General features: G+C 42.0%; 2 protein-coding genes across 3 annotated transcripts in view; one reads left to right on the top strand and one right to left on the bottom strand.

Moving 5' to 3' along the window:
• The window catches only part of FASTKD2 (FAST kinase domains 2), a 37483-nt gene extending 36263 nt beyond the window's left edge, over positions 1-1220 (bottom strand). The window contains exon 1 of the mRNA XM_061607796.1: positions 812-1220. The gene's annotated coding sequence lies outside the window, so the exon portion shown is untranslated. The remainder of the gene's footprint in view (positions 1-811) is intronic.
• On the top strand, positions 1069-27799 carry MDH1B (malate dehydrogenase 1B). Of its 2 annotated transcripts, none has more exons than XM_061607797.1 (12): positions 1069-1090; positions 2159-2271; positions 3857-3991; positions 5403-5545; positions 6581-7080; positions 19638-19779; positions 21561-21724; positions 22636-22775; positions 23644-23695; positions 24321-24380; positions 26224-26289; positions 27472-27799. In XM_061607797.1, exons 1-12 carry the CDS (start codon positions 1069-1071, stop codon positions 27585-27587), a joined length of 1653 nt encoding a protein of 550 aa, XP_061463781.1. In that variant the 3' UTR covers positions 27588-27799. The 2 variants fall into 2 exon arrangements, with proteins under 2 accessions (XP_061463781.1, XP_061463782.1); XM_061607798.1 differs by lacking the exon at positions 1069-1090 and adding an exon at positions 1263-1301.

Here is a 27799-nt window from a genome sequence, read left to right as displayed (position 1 = left end):
GCTGACTGTTGATAGAAAAAGAATACTGGGCTCTTGGTCAGATTCAGTACAGCTTTTCACACTTTCTAATGTAGCAGAACAGCAACTGTGGTGGAAAACGGTCTTCCTCCATGTGGTAGGAAGAAAAGAACCTCTTTAGGGTTCAAGAACTTAATGGGTACCATAGGGAACAGCGCTTGTTTCTGTCTGCAAAGGCCTGTCTCTTCCTATTGCATCCTTCACACTGACACTGCTGGACACAATATTACTGCTAGGCTGTGATTCCAACCCAGTATTTTATTATTTAAGATGCATTTGCTTAAATATGCAGATTCACACCAACTACATTTATTGGTGGAACAAAGCTTTAGAACCAAGTCTTTCAAGCCCCCAGGATAGCATCGTGTAGCTGTTTTTACTTCTCAGTGTTTGTATGTGTGTGGGTGGCGGCGGCTGACATTATCCTCACTTTTCGTTCTGATTTTTGGCTGTTCTGTTATCTTATTGATTTTCATGTTGCGCTGCATCTGCTTTGTTGATTTGCGATTTTTTTAACGTACATCGCCTGTAAAACTTAGCTTATAATGCGATAAAGTCAGTCAATCATATTAAGAACTGCACGAAAAGCCAGCGATTTAAGCCGCTGGCCCTTACAACACCCCTGACAGGAAGGCGACGAAGGGTCAAGCGACTGCCGCCTCTCCTCAGGCCGCACCTCCGACCCCCCGTCTCTATGGAAACAGTGATATGGGGGGGGATCCACCTGGGGCTCGCGCCGTTCCTTCAAACCTTCAGGCACATGCCCTTTTCTCCTGTCACCCAGTTCGCCTACCTGCCACTCTCCTCGCGTGACACTCATACGGGGTCCGCCATCGCGGAAGGCCAGCACGTGACCCAACCCAGCAAAAGGGCCCCTCTCGCAGTATGGGAGCCTGCAGCGGACAAAAGAGTTCATGCGTCGTCGTCGTCCTTCCTGCTCTCTCCGCCCCCCTCCAGTCTGACAGCGCGTGCCTTGTTGCTTGGCAACTCCCCCGACCTGCCTGCTCCTGGGACAAGCAACCTCTCGTGGTGTTTTTTTTTCTTTTTTAGATGGCCAAGTTCGTGGTCGCAGGTGAGGCGAGGGCTCCACCAGAGAGACTTTTAACCTTCCAAAGCTTTGCTGGGATTCGTAGGGCTGGTCTGGCTTCGGGAATCTGCCAACTACTCCCCCACACCCTCGGGTTTGATGATGTTGATACGAAAAGGTGGTGCTCCTGAGCATGCGCAAAGAGCGATGCCGCCGGGAAGGGGGACAGAAAGAGGAGGTTGCAGCTTAGAGTACAGTATGTGTTTTATACCGGGCGAGCTTGACTCCAAGGCGAGCAGGTCATATGACAGAAATAAAGCTGCTTCGGTCACCCATTCATCGAATCCAGTGATCATGGCAGTAGAGATCACCCTGTGCTAGAGGCACCAACAGTGGCATCTTCAGAAAACGAAAGCAAATGTTCTATAAACCTACCTCAGTGCATTTCACTGGACACTTTTGAGTGCCTACTAATCCGAGCTTGGAAAAGTTACTTTTTTGAACTACAACTCCCATCAGCCCAATCCAGTGGCCATCCTGGCTGGGGCAGATGGGAGTTGTAGTTCAAAATATCTTTTCCAAGCTCTGCTAATATTTACTTATTTATTTTTAAGAACGTAACAGGAGCTCTGTTGGATCGCTAAGGGAACACAGGAACATAAAAAGAGCCCTGCTGGATCAGGCCAATAACCCATCTGGTCCAGCATCCTATTTTCACAGTGGCCAACCAGTTGCCCTTGGGAAACCGGCAAGCAGGACCTGAATGCAAAGAGCTCTTTCCCCCTCCTGCGGTTTTCCAGCAAATGATACTAAGCATACTGCTTCCAGCTATGGAGGCAGAGCATAGCCAACATGGGTAGTAGACACTGATAGCTTTACCAATCCTCCACTAATTTGCCTGGGCCCCTTTAATCTAAACCAATGGCCATCACTACAAATTATGGCACAAAATTCCACAATTCAGTAGAAACTTCCAGAGTGGTGTGGAAATGTTGTGTTCTGGGAAGTAATGCATTGTTACCTTTTCTCAGTTATCCTTCTTTGCAATCAGCATTCATTCCTGTGACATCACATGCTCACGAATGAGTAAAATTCTTACTACTTAATTTACAGGTAGGGCAGACTGCCCCTATTATGCTAAGGCAGAACTCCTTGCTGATTATCTACAGAAAAATTTGCCTAACTTCAGGATACACAAGATTACTCAGCATCCAGACAACTGGGAGGTAAAATATATTTGTGTCGTTCACTAGGGCAGGATTTCCCAAAATGAACTCCCCCAGTGCAGGCCATATCATTAGGGATAGTGAAGCAGCCACATTGGGCAGCCGATTTTGGGTGTTATGAAAGGGCAGAAACTGTTAGTTTAAAAAGATTAGTGTTAAATATAGGAAGGTGGTGTTTGCTGGAGTTTCTGCTTCAGGTGCCAAAATAACGTGGTTAGTCTTAGATACTGTACATCTTGGGTAGAGCGGGGGGCACCTTTGTTCATGCTGTCCCTTGGACAGCAAAATGTCCTATGCTGGACCTGCTCAGAAGCACCTTTTCAGTTGATGTAAGGGGCAGACTTGCAGGAACGGAAGGCTGGAAAAACTCCTGTGCTGTACAAGGCTCTTTGGATTCTGGCCACTGTATTTGATTATGTTTTTTGTAAATGATGCTAATTTATGGTTGGTGTTGTTAGCCATCTTGACCTTTTTGTAAGGAAAGGTGAGGTACAAATATTTAAAATATATCAGATATTTTAGAGGTAGGGAATGTGGTATGGGCAAAACTGTAATGGCCTGGTGTTTCGCTAGCACACATACCCTCCCTGCATGAAAGTGTATAAATGGACAGGCATTGACATATAGATAATATGGGCACAGCACCTGTATTGACTCTTAATGGAATATATTGGTATTTCTTCTGTTTTCTTTCTTTAGAAAGAATTACAGCCCAGATAATAAGGGGAAGCTGAAGAAGGTTCTTGGCAGAAATGTTTGAAATCTTGTCCACTAGTGGATGCATTTGTATATTTAACTAGTATGCTCTTACTGATATTTATTCGCTAAAAGGGGTGTTGACGAAAGCATTGCCTCCCATCACCCTCATAGGATGTGGCAGAAGTGTGAGGAACAACACCATTGTTTGAGAATCAAAGACATTTGAAAACCTGTCATGGATTTTCTGTTTTGCTAAGTGCCATTTTCTTAAAATTTGCTCAAACAAAGTTGGACCACATTGGCCCACTCCAGACGCTGTTCTCTTCTCTTTTCTTAGCATAGCTTCCAGTTCTAAGATGCTTGCTTGCAAATGAAGTATAAACATACTAACCTACGATCTAATTAGTATGGACACTGAGCTGAAAACCTTTTCAAATACAAGCTACTGATACTCCTTTTTTCAATTCAGTTCTTCCTAAATTGGTTGTGTGAGTTGCTAAAAGAGATAGCTGTCTATTGAAAGTGAGGGAAAGTGCCAACATTTCTGATATGAAAGCCCCTATACTCTGTGGAAGTATTACTTGCTTACAACATTTTTAAGATCCTCAGATACATACCACTGGTGCAGTATACTTCTCTGAAACTTGGTGGCAAAATTCCCACATATTTCAAAAGAAGCAGAAATCCACCATCTATTCTATCACCCCTCATTTAAGTTTGGTATTCAGCTATAGATACACAGGTACAAAATATACGAGCCTCTTATTAATTATGAAGGGGGGGTATTTGGGTGTATCATCTTGGGAAGTTGAAACATAAGCTTTTCCTGGATTTAACACACCTTAACGTTACATTTCATGCTTGCTTTGGGGGATTTTTCCTCTAGAAGTGGCTGCAGGAGATCTGTGAACAGAATGGATGGAAACATAAGCACTCTCCAATTATTTGGAGGGAATTGCTGGACCGTGGAGGAAAGGGCTTTCTTCTGGGAGGATTCAATGATTTCCTTGAACATGCTCAGGTAAAAAGTTACTTTCTACATTTTCTGTTTCTTTTCTTCTCCTTGCCCCTACATTTAGTCAATGAGTATTCAACTGGCTAAACATTACCCTGTCTCTCAACAAAATACTACATATGAGAAAGACAAAGTATGAACTTACATTTCTTTGTAAACACATTAGAACAGGAATGGGAAACCTTTGGCCCTCCAGATATTCTGAACTACAACTCCCATCAGCCCTAGCAATCATGGTCGATGACCAGAGATGATGGGAGTTGTTGTTCAGCAACATCTGGAGGGCCACAGGTTCCCCATGCTTGCATTAGAATCATATTGTAAGACTTCCAATTCCCATCAGCCATAGTCGGCATGGTTAGGGGTTAGGAATTCTGGGAGTTGTAGTAGTCCAACAGCATCTGGAGAGCCACAAGTTCTCCATCCCTGCCATAAGGAGCTTGGAACACATAACATATCATGCTGCCAGGATGAGAGACAAGCATTGTTTACTGAGGCCACTGGGAAAGGATAATGAGGAATGAGTTCAATTGGCAGAACAATGGGCTTAATTTGATGACCAAAAACATATTCCCAACAGTAGGGATTGCAGAGTCCTGGAGCCTGGATTATTTAAATCTAAAGAACCCTGCTGCTGCAAACGACTGGCCTAGGTGACGTTGATGATGCTAATGGTTCCAAAGGTTTGCTTTGATCAAACCTCATGTGGTGTACTGTTCTGGACACTGCAGTTTAAGAAGAATCTCAGCAAATGAGCATGCCCATCGAGAAAGGGCCACAACGATCCTGAGATGCCTAGAGACCAAGTCATATGAGGAAAGATTTCAAAAGATTGAAGGAGTTGGGTTTGTTTAGCTAGGAGAAAATATGTTTTTGAGAGTCAATATTTTCAAATATTTGAAAAGCTGTCACATAGATGATGGACTCAATTTGTTTTCTTTTGCTCCAGAGAGTAGAAACTGAAACAGTGGGTTCAAATGACAAAGAAAGGATTTAGAATGTCCTGATGGGACAAGCTGTTCAACAGTAGAACAGACTGCTAAAGAAAGTGGTGGATTTTTCATATGAGATTGTTTAAGAAGAGACTGGATGGCCATCTCTTAGGGATACTTTAGTAGTGGGCTTCTTGCGTTGGCAGGGAATTGAACTAGATGATCTTGGAGGTCCCTTCCAACTCTGACTCAGTAATGATAATAATCAGTTATTTCTCTTCTGCTTTTCTACTAAAGTACTCAGAGCAACTAACAGCATAGTAGGATGCAATGTAATGAGGGCTTTTCCAATTGTGCTTCTTCTTGTTCTTCTTCCACTTCCATTTTTTAAAATGAAATATACTTTGTTCAGATTTTGAAGTAAGTGATGATAAGTCTGTTTGAGCCATATTGGATGCCTGCTGATGACCCTTTTTAATCTTCAGCAGTACTATAACATCACATCAGACATGATGACTGAAGAGATGCTCATAATAGCTAAGGAGAACTTGCAGACTCACACAGAAACCGAGACAGAGGAAGAAGAACTTAAAAGTCTTATCAATCCTCTGCATATTTGGATAAACAGGTGGGAAAGCTAAAAGGAAACTGCAAGGGGAATCTCAAACACTTTGGTCTGATCCATTTCTTCTTACACAACACAGATGTCAGGGAACTAGAAAATTAGCTGAATCTGGAACATGTACATGGATAAATGCACTCTTTTCTTGTAACACAAAGCTCCACATTTATACATGTAAGCTGTTACTCCACAGAACACAGATTCCCTTCTTTAATTTCCCAACTGCAGCCCCTTGCACTACATGAGGTCTGAATATCTCCAGAGTTTGGGGAGTGGGATTTATATGTATAAATAATATATATGTACTCCTGGGATGGTATTCTAGTATTCTTGTATTCTAGTGGTGCTTTTAAAAATACCACCCTTATCCTAAAAATTAAGCAACTCAACACTGGATCCCAAGCCCTACTGTTCCCCCCATCATGCCCCCAGAATTGGGGGTGTGGAAATTATGCCATCCCAAGAGCTGGCATACTAATTTTCCCTTCCAGTTGGGAGGGAAAACTTTTTTTTAAGACATCAGAAGATGATGCCATCCCCAAGGTACCTGCCACCATGCCGGTGTGAACCCAGCAGGACTTTAGATTTGGCAGTTTATCCATCAAAACTGCTCCCTTCCCTGACCAGGTAGGATTAATGGGTTAATGCAGTTTTTAAGCTCCTACTGCATTTTCCCTGCAGAGTGGCTGTGGGGTGGTTGTGTTGTGGGGAGCAGTTTCATAACCTATTCGCCTATGTGATTGTTAGGTTTTCAATGTTAATTTTTATAATAATTTTTTTTAAAAAAAATAAAATAAGTAGTACATTATATATAAAAAACTTAATGTACAATGTATAAGTACATTGCTGGTTTTTTTTCAAAAGTCCATGGCAGCTGTCCTGGTTGAAGTTTATGTCACTAGATCTCATGGCAATTGATTTCTGAGGACCATGAAAACCTATGGCAGAAAAATGGTTTTCAAAAAATACATCTCCTATGCATAAAACTAACAACATCTGCTCAGTACTAACTATTTTTCTTATTTCTCTATTTTTAATCAGAGCATCTGCTCATATCTGCTATCATCTGATCCCTTTGTTAACCAATGGGGAAATATTTGGGATGGAAACTGAGATCAGCCTTCATTTGCTTGACCGAAAGAGCTGCAAAGAACTTCTTGAAGCTACTGTTATGGAGACCCAAGACTTAGCATCCCCTGTCCTTCGTAGTGTCTCTTTGCACATCGAATTGGATGAAGCTTTTTTTGAGGCCGATGTTATCATTTTGCTCGATGACATCCTTCAGGAGACAATCCCATCTGTTGAAGACTGCATCCACCAAGTGACAAATCAGTGTGAAATATACGGTCCTCTGATAGAGAAAAATGCCAAAAGCAGTGTCAAAGTTGTTGTGATGGGGAAAACCTTTGCTAACCTTAAGGCATTGATGCTTATGACACATGCTCCATCCATTAACCCTCAGAATATTGTTACTGTAACCATGCTCTTGGAAAGTGAAGCCAAAGCCATGTTGGCAAGAAAGCTGCATATGCATCCAGCAGGTAAGTTACAGACAATTGATTATTAGTTGTTAGTTGTTTTGATTATACTGTCCTATCTCAGATCAAATTATATTTAAACCACACTTTAAACAAATGAAAAATAAAAATAAAACAGAAGCACGTATCCATATAAAAATCTATGAAAATACCCAAGGTTTAAAATATTCTAGAGCAGGGGGTAGAGATGGGGAGAATATCCGCTAAATCGGATTTAGTACCGGATTCCTACTGAATTCGTCAGTCCGCCATCTTTTCAGACCGGCACTGATTTTTTGTGGCTGTCTGTGGCTATAGTCAGCACTGATCTTTTAAAATTTTCCCTCCAATTTTACGTAATTATCTTTGTAATTTCATCTAAGTTGATGCATTCGTAACAGTGTGTAGGTGTGATAAACAGGAAAAAATAAACACCATGATCATTTACATAGGCATTTACATTAAAAATTACACATTTTTTCCTGCAACAAAAAAACTCCCAGCAGATCGAATTGGCAAACACCAAAGCAAGTGGGAACATGAAAAAAAGGGTGGATCAGGATGGAACGGCGAACTATCGGAATACAAGTGGATCGGGACTAGGCAGTGAACCCCATCGCTAGCAGGGTGTTTCCCAACGGTGACACATGGTCTGTGAGCTTCGTTTGGGTGGTCCACGACGTCTGTGGATTTGTGGTTGAAGACAGGAGATCCATCACATTAAACATTCATATTGATTTTTAATTGTATGTTATTCTTTTATTTGTTATATTGTGTTTTATTGTATTACAATTTGAATTGTAAAATACAGTATATAAGAAATAAAAGAAGCAATAAAAATACAATTGAAAATACAATACAGCATCTAGCACAGCATATTACATTGCTATGATAGGCAGAAAATCTTTGGGTGGTCTACCAAAACCCTCAGCAATTTTCAAGTGGGCCATGGGGAAAAACGTTTGGGAAGCATTATCCTAGAGAGTATACAGTCCAAGACATTACTGAGATAGGAGGACTTGACGTTTCTCTGAAAGAAGCCCTGGCTTTGATGCACTTTTAGTGGAAGGGAATTCTACAGTAGTGGTGGCATTGGATGTATCTCTGCAAACCGTTTACATACAAACAGGCCAACCGATAGTGGGGGAGATTGGTCCATGCTAGAGGATTTATCAGTTTGAATCGGATATTGGCAAATAAGTAAACTGGAGTGCGGAAGGAGGGAATAAACTGAATGCTTGTTGCTTGCTTGCTTGCTGCTTCTGCTGCTCTGCTACCATCACCACCACCCTCTCCCTGTTGGACTTCCGCTCGGCAGGTGTCACGCCTTGCAGGACCAGGACCAGGTACTCAGCCAGCTGTCACTGATTTCTTCCACCTGTCCCTTCTCTGGAGGGGATACATAAGCTGGCTGGCTGGCTGAGGCGGTGGCTGCTTTGCCTGCCTTTTTGTGGGTCTTGAGTCATGGGCCTGGGAGAGAGGACTGTGATGTTCCTGTATTAATGTAAATATGGTAAGTGCTGTTTGTATAGAAGATACATGGTAAGTGGAATGAAAGAGGAGGGGGGAGTAGATGAGCAGTAGAATGCTGGATGATTGGCTGAGCGTTTGAATGGCTGAGAGTATAAATGGAAGAATGACAGTTGAATCTGAGAGCAGTTTAGAGGTGTTTTAGAGGAGTTTTAGAGGTGTTGTGGGTTGTTTTGGTGGTGTTTGGAGGTGGGTGTCAGGAGAGTGTGGAGAAAGAGGGAGTGGGAGTTCTAGTTAATGATAAGTCAAGTATCACAGGAATAGATGAAACCATATGCTTAAGTACCATTAGAAAAGTAATCTTGTTATTTCTGTTATTTAATAAATACTATTTTGGTTTACTGAAGGCCTGATCCTTGGCTGGGGTTTCACAGACCAGAAGGGAGGGTAAGGTAATAACCAAGGCTGAAGGGCAACAGTAACAAATGGTGGCAGCGGTGAAGAGGAGAATAATAACATTATAAGTATCCAGAGCAACCCCGAGTTATATGAGTTATCTGCATTGATACAAGGGGGTTGGGAACAGCATAAGCACACAGTCACAAAATGTAACCGGATAGAGAGAGACTCAGGCAAGGTCTCTGGGAACATTGGTTATAGAATGTGACTGGTGGTGCTGCCTAGCAGGGGGATCTAGTGAGATCTGTGCTAGAGCAGAGAGAGAAACCATAAAAAAGGACAGTCCGGACTGGTGGAGTCCCTGGTGGTGCCTAGTGAAAGGCAGTAGCCACAAGCAGGTAGGAACCTGACAGGGAGATCCAGGGAAGGGCGTCACAAGGACTCAGTGCCAAGTGGGGGAATTTGAGGGGGCCCCAATTAGTGTAGTGACGGGTAGAGGGAGATATGGTGTTGTGAGGAGGACTTGCCAGGTAAGGGGAATGTGGCCCAGGCAGTTAACAGCTGTGCTTTGTTCCGGTCCTCCCCACACCCGCAGGTTTGTTGGTTGCCCAGCTCTCAGACCTCCAGATGCTGCTGCTAAATGCCAGATCGGTGCATAATAAGATCTCCCTCATTCATGATTTAATTGTGGATGAGGCAGCCGATCTGGCATGTATAACCAAGACCTGGGTGGGTGAGCAGGGAGGAGTCAGTCTCTCCCAGCTATGCCCACCAGGGTACCTGGTCCAGCAGCAGGGTAGACTTGGGGGGGTTGCTGTGGTCTATAGGAGCTCCATCTCCCTCTGCAAGCACCCTGTCCATGTGACTACTGGTCTGGAGTGTTTGCACCTTGTGTTGGGTCAGCAGGACAGACTGGGGATTCTGTTGGTGTATTGCCCATCCCGCTGCGCAACAGACTCCTTAGCTCAGCTGACGGAGGTGGTCTTGGGTGTACTGTTGAGATCCCCCAGACTGTTGGTTCTGGGGGATGTCAACATCCATGCCGAGGCCACCTTATCCGGAGTGGCTCAGGATTTCATGGTCTCCATGACAACCATGGGACTGTCCCAATGTGCCATTGGCCCAACACATGTAGCAGGGCATACTCTAGATTTGGTTTTTGCAACTGGACGTGGAGTTGGTGATCTGAATGTGGGGGGCCTTACATCAGTCCCTCTGTCATGGACAGATCACTGCTTGCTGAAGTTTAGACTTACAGTGGCTTTTCCCCTCTGCAAGGGTGGGGGACCTATTAAGTTGGTCCGGCCCCAGAGACTAATGGATCCGGATGGTTTCCAAAGGGCTCTGGGGAGTTTTCCAGCTGATAGGGCTGGCGCTCCTGTCAAAACCTTGGTTGAACTGTGGAATACAGAAATGACCTGGGTGGTTGACATGATTGCTCCTCTTGTGTAGAGCTCGTACAGTTCCATGGTATACCCCAGAGCTGAGAGCGACGAAACAATATAGGAGACGGCTTGAGTGCAGATGGAGACTAACTCCTAGTGGATGCATTTATACACTGGTAAGTGCCTATGGTAAGCTGTATTTAGGGGCAGTGAGGGCAGCAAAAAAACAATATTTTGCTGCCACTATCAAATCATCAATCTGCTGCTCAGCGGAGCTCTTCAGAATTGTCCGGGGGCTATTACACTCTGGCCCCAGGGACATGGTAGAACCATCTGAGGCCCACTGTAATGAATTTGCTAGGCACTTCCAGGATAAAATCTTTAGCATCCGCCAGAACTTAGACTCCAGTGTTATAGCAGGTGAATCAAGTGAGGTATCCAGAGCACAGCCTTGTCTCTATTTCTTGGATGAGTTTCAGTTGGTGCAGCTTGAGGACGTTGACAAGGTGCTTGGACAGGTTCGTGCAACCACTTCTGTGCTGGATCCTTGCCCTTCTTGGCTAATAAAAGCTAGCAGGGATGGAACAGCCGGCTGGGCCAGGGAAGTGATTAATGTCTCTCTGCAAGAGGGGGTGATCCCTGGCTGCCTGGAAGAGGCAGTAGTGAGACCACTCCTGAAGAGACCCTCCCAGGACCCAGAGAATCTTAGTAACTATAGGCCGGTAGCAAATGTTCCATTCCTGGGCAAGGTCCTTGAACGAGTGGTTGTAGGCCAGCTCCAGACACTCTTGGATGAGACCAATTATCTGGATCCATTTCAGTCGGATTTCAGGCCTGGTTTTGGCACAGAAACAGCCTTGGTCGCCCTGTATGATGACCTTTGTCGGGGGAGAGACTCTGTTGATTTTCCTCGATCTCTCAGCGGCTTTCAATACCATCGACCATAGTATCCTTGTGGGAAGACTGGCTGAGTTGGGAGTGGGAGGTACTGCATTGCGGTGGTTCAGCTCCTACTTGGCAGGTTGCCTCCAGAAGGTGGTGCTTGGGGAACATTGCTCGGCACCCTGGACTCTTCAGTATGGGGTTCCGCAGTGGTCAGTTCTGTCCCCCATGCTGTTCAACATCTACATGAAACCATTGGGTGCGGTCATCCAGAGCTTTGGAGTGTGTTGCCAATCAGTATGCTGATGACACACAGCTCTATTTCACCTTTTCATCTTTTTCAGGTGAGGCTGTCAATGTGTTGAACTGGTACCTGGCTGTGACAATGGACTGGGCTAATAAACTGAGGCTCAATCCAGACAAGACTGAGATACTTCTAGTGGGTGGTTCTTCTGACCAGATGGTGGATGTCCAACCTGTCCTGGATGGGGTTGCACTCCACCGGAAGGAGCAGGTTCGTAGCTTGGGGGTTCTCCTAGAACCATCTCTGTTACTTGAGGCTCAGGTAGCTTCGGTGGCACGGAGTGCCTTCTACCAACTTCGGTTGGTGGCCCAGCTACGTCCCTATCTGGACAGGGATAACCTGGCTTCAGTTGTCCATGCTCTGGTAACCTCCAAATTAGGTTACTGCAATGCACTCTACGTGGGGCTGCCTTTGAAGACGGTTCGGAAACTGCAGCTTGTGCAAAATGCAGCAGCCAGATTGGTAACAGGGACCAGACGGTCCGAACATATAGAACCAATTTTGGCCCACTTGCCTTGGCTGCCTGTATGTTTCTGAGCTCAATTCAAGGTGCTGGTTTTGACTTATAATGCCTTACACGGCTTGGAACCACAATATCTGATGGAACGCCTCTCCCGATACGAACCCACCCGTACACTACGTTCAAGATCAAAGGCCCTCCTCAGGGTGCCTACTCCGAGGGAAGCTGGGAGCCTGGCAACAAGGGAGAGGCCCTTCTCAGTGGTGGCCCCCAAATTATAGAATGATCTCTTTGATGAGGTGCGCCTGGCGCGAACACTGTTATTTTTTCAGCGCCAGGTCAAGACTTTCCTCTTCTCCCAGGCATTTTAGCATGTGTTTTAAATTGTTTTAAATTTTTTAATTGTGTTTTAAATTGTTTTTAAAATATGTGTTTTTAAATTTGTATATTTGTTTAAATGTTTTTAGTTACTGTAAACTGCCCAGAGAGCTTCGGCTATGGAGCAGTATATAAATAAATAAATAAATAAATCTGTATGCTTCTTAGAAGTTGTGCAGTTCTAGCGGTTCTCCCAAGTACATAAGGTCACTAGTACTTAACTGAGAACCTTAGGCCTAAGGGTGAGTCAATAACATCATGAGCCACATTGAATTTAAAGTGGTGGGGAACCCATAATTCTCAGTCTAATTTCATGAGGCCCTCCAGACACTATGGGCTCACTCCTGCTTTCTAGACCCCCCTCTAGAATTCACTTCCTCTTCTGCATCATATGTATTTGTTTACATGAGAGAGGGAAAGAGAAAAAGCCGTGGCTTCAGCCCGGGGAAAAAGGCCTGTAGTGAATTGTGAGGTGGGGGAAGGGTGAAGGAGAGAAACGGGAAGGGGAGGAAACCGGGAATGGGTGAAGCTGAAACACAAAGAGCAAGAGAAGCAGGAGAACCCTCAGTTCTAGCCTGCTTTGAGAGAGAGGGAGGGGGAAACAGGGAGAAAAGCTGAAACAGATGGAGAGGTGGAAAGGAGGGAGGCACAGACAGAAAGAGACTATGAAATTCTGCATTGATATGAACTCTACCTGCTTTTCTCCTTGGATGTTTGTTCCAGATCTAAGATATTTTGAAGTATGGTTTGGCCACATCAGTTCTATAAAGCATATTTTTCTAAAGAATACTTAAAACAAGAAACATGCCTGTTTCCGATACTTGTATGGGATGAATACTAGTTCTCACAGATAATAATGAATGCCTAAACTTTTTAACATGTGAATAAATATGAAAACTCATACCTGGATATTCATTGTATTCATAAAATGCTTCATAAATTTGAACAGCCCCATTATATTGACAATTTTATTATATGTTTAAATGCACATATGACCTTAAGTTATGCTGAGTCAGACCGTGGTTCCATCTAGCTCAGTATTTATTTTATTATTACATTTATATCCCACTTTTCCTCTAAGGAGCTCATGGTGGCGTACATGGTTCTCCTCTCTCTCCATTTTATCATCATCACAACTCTGTGAGGTAGGTTAAGCTTAGAGATAACGACAACCACATTTTTATTGCAGTCAACCAACCATTGTAAATATATTATTTATTTATTTATTTATTTCGTTTCATTTTTAGACCGCCCATAGCTAATAGCTCTCTGGGCGGTGTACAAACAGGATTAAAATACAATAGTATAATAAAATCAATAACACATAACAGCAAATTAACTAACAACATTAAACATGAAAACATTAAACATTAAAATGCCTGGGAGTATAGCCAGGTCTTAACCTGGTGCCTAAAAGAAAGTACCGTAGGCGCCAGGCGTATCTCCTCAGGTAAGCTGTTCCAGAGTTTGGGGGCCACCACAGAAAAGGCCCTAGATCTAACAACAATCCTCCGGGCTTCCTGATGAGTTGGTACCCGGAGGAGGGCCTTAGATACTGAACGAAGTGGACGGGTAGGTTCATAGCGGGAGAGGCGTTCCACAAGGTATTGCGGTCCCACACCATGTAAGGCTCTATAGGTCAAAACCAGCACCTTGAATCTAGCTCAGAAACAGATGGGTAGCCAGTGCAGGCGGGCCAGGACAGGTGTTATATGCGCAGACCGATGGGTCCTCGTCAACAGCCTGGCTGCCGCATTTTGCACTAGCTGGAGTTTCCGAACAGTCTTCAAGGGCAGCCCTACATAGAGCGCATTACAGTAGTCCAATCTAGAAGTTACCAGAGCGTGAACAACTGAGGCGAGATCGTCACTGTCCAGATAGGGGCGTAGTTGGGCTACTAGACGAAGATGGTAAAACGCATTCTGTGCCACCGAGGCCACCTGAGCCTCAAGCGACAAGGAAGGGTCAAAAAGGAGCCCCAAACTACGAACCTGTTCCTTCAAGGGGAGTATAACCCCATCTAGAACAGGATGAACATCCACCCTCTGGGCAGGTAAAGGGCTCACCAACAGTGCCTCAGTCTTGTCTGGATTGAGTTTCAGTTTATTAGCTCTCATCCAGTCCATTATCGCGGTCAAGCAATGGTAGCACATCAACAGCCTCACCTGAAGAAGGTGAAAAGGAGAAGTAGAGCTGCGTGTCATCAGCGTACTGATGACAACGCACTCCAAAACTCCTGATGACCGCACCCAGAGGCTGCATGTAGATGTTAAAAAGCATATACAACTGTATAAATACATAATCACAAAATCAAAAGAGCAAAGATGAAGATGAAGAGCTAACAGTCATTAAAATCTAAGAGATATTACTATAGACTGGAAGAGGCTTTTATTGAGCTCATTGATTCACCCTAAGTATTGGAATTGGGTAGACATATAGTTTCTGATTCGGAATTTGGTATACCAAGGTTTGAATCCTTGGTGTCTCAATTTTGTCTAAATTTAGAACACAAAGTGTCTCCTTTGAAATGCCCACAGGGCCATGCCAAGGGTTGGTCTAATAAAGAGTGCACAAACCTGAGGAATGAATTGCATTGCCTGTACCTAAATTATCGTATAAATAATGAACATTATTTTATCCCTTTTATTATGAGCTGTGAAAATAATATAAGACTTTTAAAAGATGAAATAAGCTGGAAGTGTTCGAAATTCATGGCAACAGCTGATATCTGCCTCCTATTCCTGGAACTCTGCAAAGTTTTAGCACTTAGTTTTTGGTGCTTTAGGACAAAATTTGGGTGGCGTTGAGTGTCATATAACAGCTGATGTTTGGGAGAACCACTTTACAGCCATTTTTAACAATTTGTCAAAATATTTCTTCAATCCATCTTTCTCATCTGCCTCCTGACACTCCTGAATGGCCTCCAGTTACTGTAAATGAAGTCAAAGAATTCATACAGCAGGTGAGAGACTGTGACTGACCCAAGGTGACCCAGCAAGCTTAATGTCTGCTGCAGATTTGAACCTGGACCCCCCAGGTCCTCATCCAGTGCTGTAACCACTACACCACACTGGCTCTTGGTACAGTCTATTGTGACAGGCAGCAACAGTATCTCACAAGCACCTAATGAGCTTCTTTTAACTGGAGTTGCCAGGGCTCAAACCTTAGTTCTTTTGAATGTAAACAACTGAGCTAGAGTTGGAAATAAGATCTAGAAGTGTGCAATAGTATGGATCATGCACTTCCCACCAATGGAAGGACTAATGTCTCCTCTGCTAGAGACCGTATCATAAATGTAAGAATACAGCAGAAGGCAAATGTAATGTATGGCAAATGTAAACATTATGGAATCAAATGAAGGAGCTGGTGCATCTGAACATTTGAAGCTCTAAAATAGAATTTGGGTGGGCTATTGAGACTGGAGTTACGAATCTGTATGTTGTAATCCTACTCTTTGCAGAAAAAACACAGTATCGATAGCTTTGTGACACAAGAATTTTTAATATGAGATTCAAGGCCTTAGAACCAAAGCCACCACCATCCCAAATAAAACTGCAAAGGCCATAGTCCTCTTATGACCTTGCCATACTAAGATTTGTGTATCCTAAAATTTGGGCTGAATGCTTGGGTGGTGGATAGATTAAGATGGTCCACCCTTGGAGACTTATGGAATCCATTGGATTCCTGAATGCCCTGAGGGAGTTTCCAGTAGATAGAGCAGGTGACCCTGTTGAAGGCCTTGTCATGCTATGGAACAACAAGATGCATCGGGATCTTAACACAGTTACCCCAGAGTGCCCTCTTTGGCATTGTGGAATCCAATTTGCACCTTGGTACATCAATGAACTAAGGTCAATGAAACAGGTTGGATGATGGCTGGAGCGCAAGTGGCAAAAAACATGCTGTGAGGCTGATAGGGCATGAGTAAAACATCATAACCATGGCTGCAGTATGGCAGTGAGGATGGCAAAGAAGGACCATTCTCTGCCCCCATCACATCTTCAAGTAGCCATCCAGTGAAACTTTTTTGTATTGTCAGGGGTTTGTTAACATTAACTCCAGGAAACTGAGTTTTAGACCTTTCTAAAGCCCACTGTGAATTGTTTGCCAGGCACTTTGAGGGTAAAGTTCCTCGCCTCCATAGCAATCTTGATATCCCATCCACATATACTGTTGTCCCCAGTGAGGTATCGAGTGCAACGTCTGCTTGGGATCAGTTTCAGTTGATGCAGCTTGATGATGCTTGTCCTAATGTGGACAATGCTTGCGACAATGCAGCCAGCAACATGTCCTCTCAACCCTTGTCCTTCTTGCCTTTTTAAAGCTGACTGAAGGGATATGACCAAATGGATCCAGGATGGTGCTCTTGAATGAAACAGATTTTGACCCCTTCCAATCTCGGTTCAGGCCTTTTATAGTACTGAATCGGCCTCGGTCACCCATACAGATCACTTTTATCGGGAGAAGGACAGAGGGAGTACTACCCTGTTATTCTTACTTGATCTCTCAGCTGCTTTGATACCATTGGCCATGGTATCCTTCTGAGACAATGTGGTGAGATAGGTATCGGAGGCACTGCTTTACAGTGGTTTGACCCTCTCTCCAGGGTCGTTTTCAGAAAATAGCAATGGGTGATTACCTTTTGGCCCCCTGGCAATTGTGTTGTGGGGTGCTGCAGAGTACCATCTTGTCCCACATGCTGTTTAACATCTATATGAAGCTCTTGGGAGGGTCATCAGGACATTTGGGGTGAGGTGTCAGCAGTACACTGGTGATACCCAGCTCTATTTCTCTGTAACATCTGAATCAGGAGAGGCTGTGCAAGGCCTGAACCAGTGCCTGGACTTGGTGGTGGGCTGGATGAGGGCCAATAAACAGTCTGAATCCTAGCAAGACAGAAGTGCTGTGGGTTTGTGGTTCTCAAGTTCGTATAATTGGTCAATTGCCTGCTTTGGCAGTTGACTACCTCTCAAAGAGCAGGTTTGTATTCTGGGGGTGCTCTTAGATCCATCTTTGTCACTAGAGACCCAGATCAGTGACTAGGAGTGCCTTTTACCAGCTTCAACTTGTTAGACAGCTGAAGCCATTTCTTGCCTGGGATAGCCTGACTACTGTTGTCCATGCACTGGTAACCTCCAGGCATGGATGGGGTTCACTGCATGGTGCTGATCTGCATGCAGTTCGATAGTCCGTCATTTCTTTACCAGTCTGTCCTCTGTTTTTGTTTCGCTTTCTCTGGCGCTTGCCGATTCAATCTGCTGCTTGCATTTTTCAGCCATTTGATCTGCAGGGTTTTTTTTCGGGGTTTGCAAAAATTATTTTCGTTAATACTTTTTTAAGTGACAGCATTCCACGTAGTTTTCTAGTTGCAGAGAAAAACATTGCGTAATTTTCAGGTCACTGACATGAATGATCAGATCACAGTGTCCCACGTGGTTTTTTGGCTTTGGGAAAAACATTGCGTAATTTTTATGTAGCTGCCCTGAATGAATGATGAGATCACAGTGTCCCACGTGGGTTTTTTGGTGGCAGGAAAAACACTGCATAATTTTTAGGTAGCTGCCCTGAATGAATGATCCCAGTGTTTCATGAGAGTTTTTGGCAGTGGGGTAAAACATTGTATAATTTTTAGGTTACTTACATGAATGAATTAATCACAGTGTTCCACGTGGTGTTTTTTTCCTATTTTTACATATCAATGAGGCAGATAATCGCCTTTGAGTCTGTCTTGCCTCAGGCTTACTCTCTTTTGGATATGGTATGTGCCAGTTTGGAAGCACTGATATCTCCTAGAGGAGAGGATAGTACACCCATCCCTTTCCCAGGGTGAATGATTGCTACTTGCACCGAACTGAGTGGTTGGTGGGCAGCACAGTGTGTATGTGTGTTGTTCATAATAATCTATTTTTTATAAAAGAAAGGGGCCCCCTGAAGAACCCTTTGGGAGAAGAGATAATAACAATAATGTGATAATAACAAAAATTATTTCGTAATATATAATGGAGAAATGGAAATCCTGTGGTTGACACAACATCTTAATTTTGAAAAAAAATATGTAAAATAGGGGGAGGATTTTTTTAAAAAAATCTTGTTGATTGCAGTCACGGCTGCAAAATCCATGCCTACTACTGCCGCAACCCACCACAAGAGATCGGTGCTGCTCCAAAGGAGTAGCAAACTAGTGAATTCAGTCGGGATCAGGTACCAGGTTTGATTTTTTCAAATATTCTCCCCCATCCCTACCTCCAGCCTAGATTACTGTAATGCACTCTGTGTGGGGCTGCCCTTGAGGTGGCTGCAGATGGTGCAAAATGCAGCAGCACAGCTACTCACTGGGGCAGGGTATCAACAACATGTTATCCTGCTGCTGAAAGAATTTAATATTTTTTAAAAGATGTTTTGTTTTAATATGTTTTAAAGGCTTTTGTTTTAAAGATGTTTTAGAGTGCTTTTAGTGTTTTTGTTTGCCATCCTGGGCTCCTTCTGAGAGGAAGGATGGGATATAAATGGATTTATTGATTGATTGAATGAATGAATGAATGTTGCTTATGGAAAGAAGAATTTCTTATAATCATGGAACCTAGCAGAAGACATATCTCCTGAAAGTACTCAGTGGTAAGAAGAGGCAGTTAACTCCTGAGACATAAAGCATCGTTGTTGTTTTTCAGTTCAGGACAAAACTTTAATTTTTTAAACTAATCAAAGAGTTGCTTTGTTATAATAAGTATCCCATGAGTTAACAATTTGGAGAATGCTTTCATCCAAGGTAGTGGGATTTATTAAATGCTGCTTTGCAAGGGCCCATTGAAGATTTTGATATGTTCTGAGAAATATTGCCACTTCATCACAATCTCATTTTGGTTTGCTCTCAAAATATCCACTAAATCAACTCCATGTAAATCATCTCCACTAAATCACATCTTCCTTGCCTGCTAGCACATGCGTGGCAAAGCGGCTGTCTACGATTGTGCATAGTGGAAAGGAATCCTGAGTGAGCTTTGCTTTGGGGAGGAGGGGCATAAATGTGGGAAATCTCTTTCATGTGAATATAATGTGAATATAATGGTTCCTAAGGAGAATGATCACATGGAGCTGCCAGATTTAGAGGCAATACACCTGGGGTATAGCAGCAGAAGGAGGTCTTTGCATTCATGCCCTGCCTGCAAACTTCTCAGAGGCACCTGGTTGACCGCCAAGAAAAATAGGATGCTGTACTAGATGGTCCTTTGGTCTGTTCCGGTAGGGTTTTTCTTGTTCTTGCCTGTTTTTGTTCATTCATCTTTTCTATTGATGTCTTCAACAGGAATAAAAAATCTCCTTGTCTGGGGTAATGTCAGTGGAAGCAGCTTCATTGATCTGAGTAAAACAGAGCTCTATAGTTATGACAGTGCCATCTGGGGCCCACCAAGCTTTTTCCGTCCCTTGTTGGATGTCCTGTTTGATAGGTATTTTTGTGATATTCATTGTTCCTTTTTTTAAAAATGGTTTTATACAGTCCCTGAACCAACTATCCAAGTACTTTGCTTGTTTCCTAGTCTTTTGCATCTTTACTATCCAAAAGTCTCCTTTTAAATGCTTTTTGGCCCTGTGTTTGTATGTGGAAAATCTCAGACAAACTACTAAGAGCATCTGTCTGAAAGGCTTGAAAAATGAAATGATAAGCGGACATGTAATATTGTGCTAAGAAGCAGAGGCACTCATTTTTTTCAGGACTGAGTTCTAAGGACAAAATCCTCCAATCGAACCTAGTAGAGTTTGGTGTTTCTCTCTACTAGTCTTTAAAACACCATGAGAATGCCAATCCTTCCATTTATCAAATGTATTATCCAAAGTATATAGCAAAGGAGAAGGTGTGAAAGTTTTTTTTTCTTCTAAATTAAGCATCTTTCCTGTAGTTTACTTGTTTCCACCAACAGAGAGAGCTCTGCTACAAATTAAAGCTTCTCTCATGCACCTGGACTCATAAGGAATGTTATATAAGGAAAGAGCATCATTACCTAAAACCTGATATTGTACTTTAAAGTTATTAAGATCAAAATATTTTAAAATAAATAAATGGGCTGGTTGTGGCAAGTACCATAAATAGCAGTAGCTCCAATGTGCTGTTGGAGTCATATACCATGTAAGGCTTTGAAACACATTTTCCCACTCAAAAATATTTGTAAATGCTGGTTCCTAGATTTTGGTCTGCGATACGTCTGTATTTGAACATTTCTGTTTTTGTTTGTTGGTTTGTTTTTTGTAGTCAAGTATACTTGGCAGGATGAAAACTGTCATTTTCAGTTTTCTCAATTTCATTTTTCCAATCTTAAATTTAGTTCTCCACAGCAATTTGCAATTTTTTAAAAATAAAAATCCTCATGAAAACTCTTTAGCTTTTTAGTGTGAATTTCTCTTAATAAACACATTTTTGTCTGTAGTTTGGCTAATGTACACATTTTTGCAAAGTAATTTCCCTTGATATAATGCATTTTTGTGTGTTATTTTCACTAATCTTTTTTTTTGTGCACTTTCCCCAAATATATGCATTTCTGTAAACATTATTTGGCTGGAAAACTGCATTGCAAAATTTGGATCAGTGTGAATCTTGATGGGTAACTGTGTTTCAATTCTCATAGTGTTTCAGAAAGTGTGAATTTGATAGATTCAGCTTGAAATGCGAACTGAATTGCATTTCTCCCCCATACTCTTGGCCAGAGTCTCCTACACAAGGTTACCACATTACAACCAGGAGACTCCCCCATCACCTTCAAATTCCATGATGAAGCAACCACCCCTTCCCCAACCACTTGCACCCCTTCCTGTGGTCCATCATCTTCCCCACCAGCATTATGGCACACCTGGAGTCCTGCACATTACAGCAAGTAGGGGAGGGAGGCAGACAATAGAACATGAGAGGAAATGAATAAGGGACAATGTGGCTGCCTCATCTTCTCCCAGCTGAGCAGCAGATTAAAGGTAAAGTAGGATCTCAACCTGACAACCCAAGCTCAGTCTGCCTGGAGGTGAAAGAGCACAAAGGACATGGACATTTTCCAGTTGTCTGCCCCTCCCACACCACTACAAACCTTGCTGAAGGGATTGGGGCAATGTATGAGGCTGGGGATCTGAAACTTGGATCTTTTGATGAAGGGCTTTGTTTTTTAAAAAGTTTGGAACTTTAGAAAGTAGTCTTTTACTGTAATTTTCTTCTGTTTAAGAAAAGCTTTCCTTTCTCATTTGACAGTGAATGGATGCGATCTGAATTTGTGGTTGCATTGAGTTCACTGAGTTCTTGGGAAATTCACTGTGTAGGCATGGCACCTGCACATACCATTGCTACGGTGCTGAGGTATTGGTACCAGGACTCCCCACCAGGAGAAATGGTCTCCCTGGGAGTAATCAGTGAAGGTAAATGTTGCCCTTTAGTCAAATAGTCATAAAATGCTTCTCTCTCATATTGCACCATTTGCACTAGAGACCACAGGAAAGACATATGTTTTCTAAAGCCAATTAAAATCTTTGTGCACAATCCAACCAAAGTTTAAGCGTTTGTAAGTTCTATTGATTTCAGCAGCAGCATTTCATGCCTGCTTAAATGTCTACCTCTGAAATCAATCTGATTTAAAGGTGTTTTATTTTGGCTGGATCATGGTGTTAATATTTTTGAATAGGTTAAAATTTTGTTTTTTTAAAATAGTGGGTCATACTATCACTTTCAGAAACAGATCTTTAAAAAATAGTGCTTGAACAGATAGATCTAAAAATATTTTGAAGTTTTATGATTTTGTAAGTTATAGCTATAACCTTCCTGTCTTTTTTTATTTCTGACATAAATATGAACATGTAACAGATCAAGATTATAGTAAGTTTCACTCTATGATTTGTGTCTAAATTCTGAATACCTTTTTAAGTAATCTGAAAAATACTATAATATACTCTAGTCCAGGCTATACCTGTGACTGTGACAAAGAACCCAAGTCAGAGGGACACTGGTTATATAAATCATAGATCCTCTTCCATGGTAGTTACAACAGCTCACCTTCATTCCTTTCCTTCACAGGTCTTTCTAGGTTTCAGACATGGAGATGCCTCCGTCCGTTTTACCTCCTTTCTATTCAGCGTCTAAGATGATCCTTAGAGGGGGCATTTACTACTGCAAACTATTCGTGGCATTACTGCCATATTTCTTAGGGTCTGAAGGCAGGGTGGTGGATATGCTCCACATAATTCCCAGTTTTCATCACAGAAGAGTGTGTGTGTGTGTATGTGTGTTATCTGTGAATGAAATACATTTTGGAGGGACTGTTTCTGTTCCTTAGGTCAGTTTGGACTTCCTGAGGGGATTGTCTACTCCATGCCTGTAAGATTCCAGAATGGCAGCTGGGAGATCTTTACAGAACTAGAAATTAGCGAGAAAACCCAAGAGTATCTTCAGATTCTAGCCTGTGATCTGATTCGGGTAACATCATGCTGGTTTCATATCCTGCAATATTGCTTTCATAATTCTTCCTTTCAGTTTTGGACACATTGTAAATGTGGCACATTCCCTACACATTAGATTTACTCCATATATGGCAGCCCTATTTTCAGATCAGGGAAGAAGACATTACCAATAGCTTAAAGTGTACAGTTAAGTCAAATTTCATTGGCACTGAAAACTTGCCTAATACTCTCTAGATTGTACCCATTTACTTAGATCGTTCATTATTGCACAAGTTTTTGGTGACAGGAAACAAAATAATGAATTCATAGGTCAGTATAAATAGCACAAATACATTGTGAAGCAGTAATTCATATCTTCCCCTATAAAGTTCCTTGATTCTTCAAGTTCCAAAATGCGTGTTAGCATCATGGATTTGCCTGAGTAGTCTCTCATCTGTAGAGATTTCCACAGGTAAGTAGCACAAACATAACACAAAAATTAATCCAGACCCATCAATTTCACTGGAAATTGTAAGTGTGATTACAGACCATAGTATTATCATTTGAAATGTCACTGAATTGTTTGTTTTTTCAGTTTTCTATGTTTAGAATATTGAGATGAAAGATGTTACTTGAAACACACCACTTTAAAGTTTTGAAATTTTTGATTATCTTTGTGGGTCAATCCCTTAGACTGGTGGTATCAGCAAAAAAAAAAAAAGCCATGTGAAATTATGAACATTTCACAGGAGAGAGAGAGAGGAAAATACAAGAAAGGAATATTTGCTGTCCTAATATATAAAGGGTGGTGGTTTTTTTAAAAAAAGCACTTTACAGATGTAATAATTGTACCGCCACCAAGAGTTGTGAGTTAAATAAAATGTGTGTTTTTCCCCCCCATGCAGGAAAAACAAGTTGCGTTAGGTGAAGTAGCAGAAATGTATCCACAGAGGAGAGGTAAAAATCAGCAGCAGGATTTAACTGCTTTCTATAATAGATAACACATGTTGAATCTGAAGATCAGGTTTAAAATGATACATCATTTTTGAAGGACTAGACCAGCTTTTCCCAACCGTGTGCCTCCAGATGTTGTTGGACCACAACTCCCATCAGCCTCAGCCAGCATTGCCAATGGTCAGGAAAGATGGGAATTGTGGTCCAGCAACATCTGGAGGCACACTGGTTGGGAAAGGCTGGACTAGAGAGACCACAGTGCGAGACTTGAAGTGCTAAGTATAGGGGTTACATGTTATACAGATTTGATTTACATCACAAGTCTGTATATATACACATAAATCCTGCTGAGTTCAATGGGACTTATTTCCAAGAAAGTGGGTACAGGATTGCAGCCTTAAAAATCAAACAGTAATGAACAATTGTTTCAGCACTTGACTATATGCCTGAAAGTTCTTGGCCAAAGCCTCTCTTGCTATTATTTCTTATGTTATTTTTTTGCCATAGGCTTTTTCTTCAGACATTATAACCCAATTATTTTTAACATTTTACTTTAACTTGGCAATGTACATTTCATAGTTCTCCACAATAGAGTTAAATGTCAGAACATGGAAATTGTTTCTTATAGGCACTCGTGTGGCATGTAATTATTTAATGGAAGAAGATCAAGTATTCCAGGCTGAACAGGGTAAGTCAAAGGAGCACTTTAAGAATGTAAATATATGGGGCGGGGGGAATTGAAGACACATTCGTTTGTCCAAGTGTTTGAAGGGCAAAGATACTGTATTTACAGCAATGATGATTTTGAGAATGCTTATAATTATTGGAGACTTTGTTTTTAAGTAAGTTATGTAGGTTTTTTTATGTGAGGGCTGTATATTGTTGATTTAATTGTTGTTGTACACGGCCCTGAGCTCAAGGGCAGTATAAAAATACAGTTAAATAAAAAAAATTTTTTTAAAAAAACCCCCCTATCCACATGACTTGTTTTTCAGGATAGAAAAATACAAGAAGCCAGCTATATGCTTTAGTATTAAAGAGAGGCTATTATGATAATAATAACTTTTTAGAATATGTAACTCAGATGTTGATAGATATTAAAGAACAGTATTGTGATACATACATGAATGATGTGTCAGTGAATTCGCTTTTCCCCCAAATTATAAATAGTGAGATTTCCGTAGAGTGTCACAAATTTCCAGTTCCATATACAGAAAATCCAATGAGAACTGAAAAAAACACATACGGATTAATTTTCCAGAAGAGCTCGTAGTTTTTTATATCTATTAGGATAGCGAAAAGAAGACTTAAAAGCAATAAACATTTGCTCTATTTAACAACAGGCAGCTTGTTGAGCACTAAGGACTGGTTAACTTACACAGTTTATTGAACACATAATAGCCATATATTTGATAAAAGTGGAATGCTTGTGGTGGTTGCACTATAGCTGTCAGAGAACCTAAATGAAACTCACAGACCACCCTTCGGTAACTCCTGGATTAGAGCCTTTTTTTTTTGTAAATACAAATTAAGGACCTGTTCTCATAAACTTCTCAACTCTTGGCATCCACAGTTTTGAGCTAATCTGTGTTGAATTTTAGCTGCAAGTATCATGCTCTTGAGCCAGACTCATGAATATTGTGGATTGCAACACAACATTTTAGCTTTTGTACACTGCTGAGACATTTCTGAATACCCCACATGATCCATTGAAAGCTGATCCACACTATATTCTGCACGTACCCTGGGCATTCATATTGCTGGCTCCACATGTGCCACCCTTAACTGGAATGTGTATGTTTAAAGGCTTGTGAGAGCAAGCTCTGAGGCTGTTGGGTTTCTCACAGAATTTCCCAGAAGTGACACTGGGCAGTTACCTATGTGGCACCTAAGTTCTATGTTGCCCACCCCAGGGCCAATGACTTATTGGACAAAGAAGAAATATGCCCTCTTACTGGGGAAACTGTTCTGCAATCTCAGAATGCTGGGTGGCTTGATCTGCCTAATCACTGATTAGGGAAAGGTGATGATTCTCTGAATAGAGACAGTGGCATCTGCCAGCTAGCCTGCATGTGTAGAAAAAAGTGCATGATATGGGAGTACCAGGGCTCAATGCTCATGAATTCCAGCTTATGTTAGGCATAGAAATGGGCTCTTTTCTTGTGAAAGTGGCATTGCATCATAAAGCTAGCTTAAAGGATATGGCGGGTTCCCTATTGATTTACACCACTGCAGAAAGTGGTATCTTATGCTTGACAGTTAGGGCAGAGCAATTACCACTGCCTACCTTGTCCTGTCACCTAAAAATCCATTAAAATCCATTATAGTTTTCTAACAAATGGATAGTGGGAACACTATAAGGAGTTTGAGAAAGCTTCAGAGGAAGTGGTTATGAGCTGTAGCCCTGCCTGCTCTGCTGTATAGAGGCAAAGGGCACAAATGGCGGCACTGTTGGCTGTTTTCTGTGCCGCTGCTATCTTCATTGCAAAAGCTCACAGGATCGATCTGTTCTTTAATCCGGTTTCTTTTAGACCTTGGGATTTCAACCAGTGGCCAAGGAGTCGCCTTGGAAAAAGATGGTGCAACTATAGGTGAAGGTAAATCTTAAACTACATTGTGTGTGTGTGTGTGTGTTTAGTGCTGAGCTAAAATAGCCTCCCAAAACTTTGTAGGGTGGTGAAATGGAGGGGTGTGTCAAATACTCTTGCAGGAGGAGGTGAAATTCTTTGACAGTTTTTCCTCAGAAAATTCTCCTCTTAGAAATTCTGACTCACTTTATGTTTATGAACTCCTTCTCGTCATATAGGTAGGTGAAGGAAGCAATGGGCTAAGAGAGGAAGATTAGAAGGAATCACGTCCACTGCTTCCTTCAACAATACTGTAATAATATTAAACAAGATTAAAACTGGATCCACAGTTGCAACCTATATTCACAGAATTGGAGGGGTCATCTTACCAAATATTCTCCAAGGGAAAACTGTAATTCTCCAGCAGGAAGAGGTTGAAAAAGAAAATGTCCGAAATTTGCCAGAAAGTTTTCTGAACAATTCTGACCCAGCCCTAATTTTTTTTCTCCAGTCTTTTTTGAACCTAAAACCAGTCTAGGCATACTGCAAACCAGGGCAGAAAATGGGCAAATGGAAAGAAGCAATTTCCCCTCACTCTGGAAATAATTTTCCACAAGGTGTTTCCCTCACCCATCCATGGTCAGCATGTGGGGAAATATCTCTGGAAGATTTTTTTTAAAAAAATGGCTTGTTTGTGGCAAGGAAGGGTGAGAGAGCAAGTATGGAGTAACATAGAGGCATTGAGAATAATAAAAGTAAAAAATATTCCAGAAAGAAGGTGCAAAATAAACCTTGAGCTGTCCTCAAGATCCTGAAATGCCAGTATTTTGCATACTTTCAAATAACATCTTGTGAATGTAATAGAAGTGGAGTGAGGAACCTTCAGCCCGTAGGCCAGCCTTGGCCCAACGGGGACCAATTTAGCCCACCAGGCCATTTTCCCCAGACTATACCAACCCACCTATCAGCTGACATTACTCGTGAGTCCTGCATTGGCTGTGCATGCCTATTCTCAGCAGGGAACACAGACACACAGCCAAACAGCAGGATTTAACCCCTGCTCATCAGCTGATGAGTGGATTAAATCCTGCTCAGTTCGGCAGGATTCCATGCAAATTCCTTTCTCATTCAAGAAGGAGTTTGCATCAAAACCACTGCTAAAATTAGTATTTTGTCTATGAAGTGTTAAATTAACAATTCTTTTCACCACAGAGACTGAAGGTTTTCCTAATGAGCTAAATGAGTCAAAAAGTCCAGAAGAAGGAAACATCGAAGAACTCATAGATGGAAATGTTGAGGAACCTATTGACGGTAGACGAAGTAGCTAAAGAAAATGAAAATTTTACTCTTTGGTGTGTAGGGAGCAGCTATATTCCTTTATCAAACATACAGGGAAAGCTCCAATTATGCCATGAGAGTGGCTGTATACTCTACCCAGCATGGATTTTTTGCATTCTGCAGTGTTAAATTGAAAATGCCCCCCATGCCATTCTACTGCTTCCCATAAGCATATTTCAAAACAAAACCCTACGAAACCTAT

This window comes from Rhineura floridana, chromosome 2, assembly GCF_030035675.1.
Source record: "Rhineura floridana isolate rRhiFlo1 chromosome 2, rRhiFlo1.hap2, whole genome shotgun sequence".
Classification (NCBI taxonomy): Eukaryota; Metazoa; Chordata; class Lepidosauria; order Squamata; family Rhineuridae; genus Rhineura; species Rhineura floridana.
Note: the sequence above shows the minus strand (reverse complement) of the source record. Positions and strands in the feature narration are given on the sequence as shown.

What these genes read in the sequence shown, in the direction of transcription:
- MDH1B (XM_061607797.1), top strand. Translation starts at nt 1,069, where the DNA reads ATGGCCAAGTTCGTGGTCGCAG. An exon ending in GGCCAAGTTCGTGGTCGCAG is followed by an intron (nt 1,091 to 2,158) that starts GTGAGGCGAGGG and finishes CTTAATTTACAG; the next exon opens with GTAGGGCAGACTGCCCCTAT. An exon ending in AGCATCCAGACAACTGGGAG is followed by an intron (nt 2,272 to 3,856) that starts GTAAAATATATT and finishes TTTTTCCTCTAG; the next exon opens with AAGTGGCTGCAGGAGATCTG.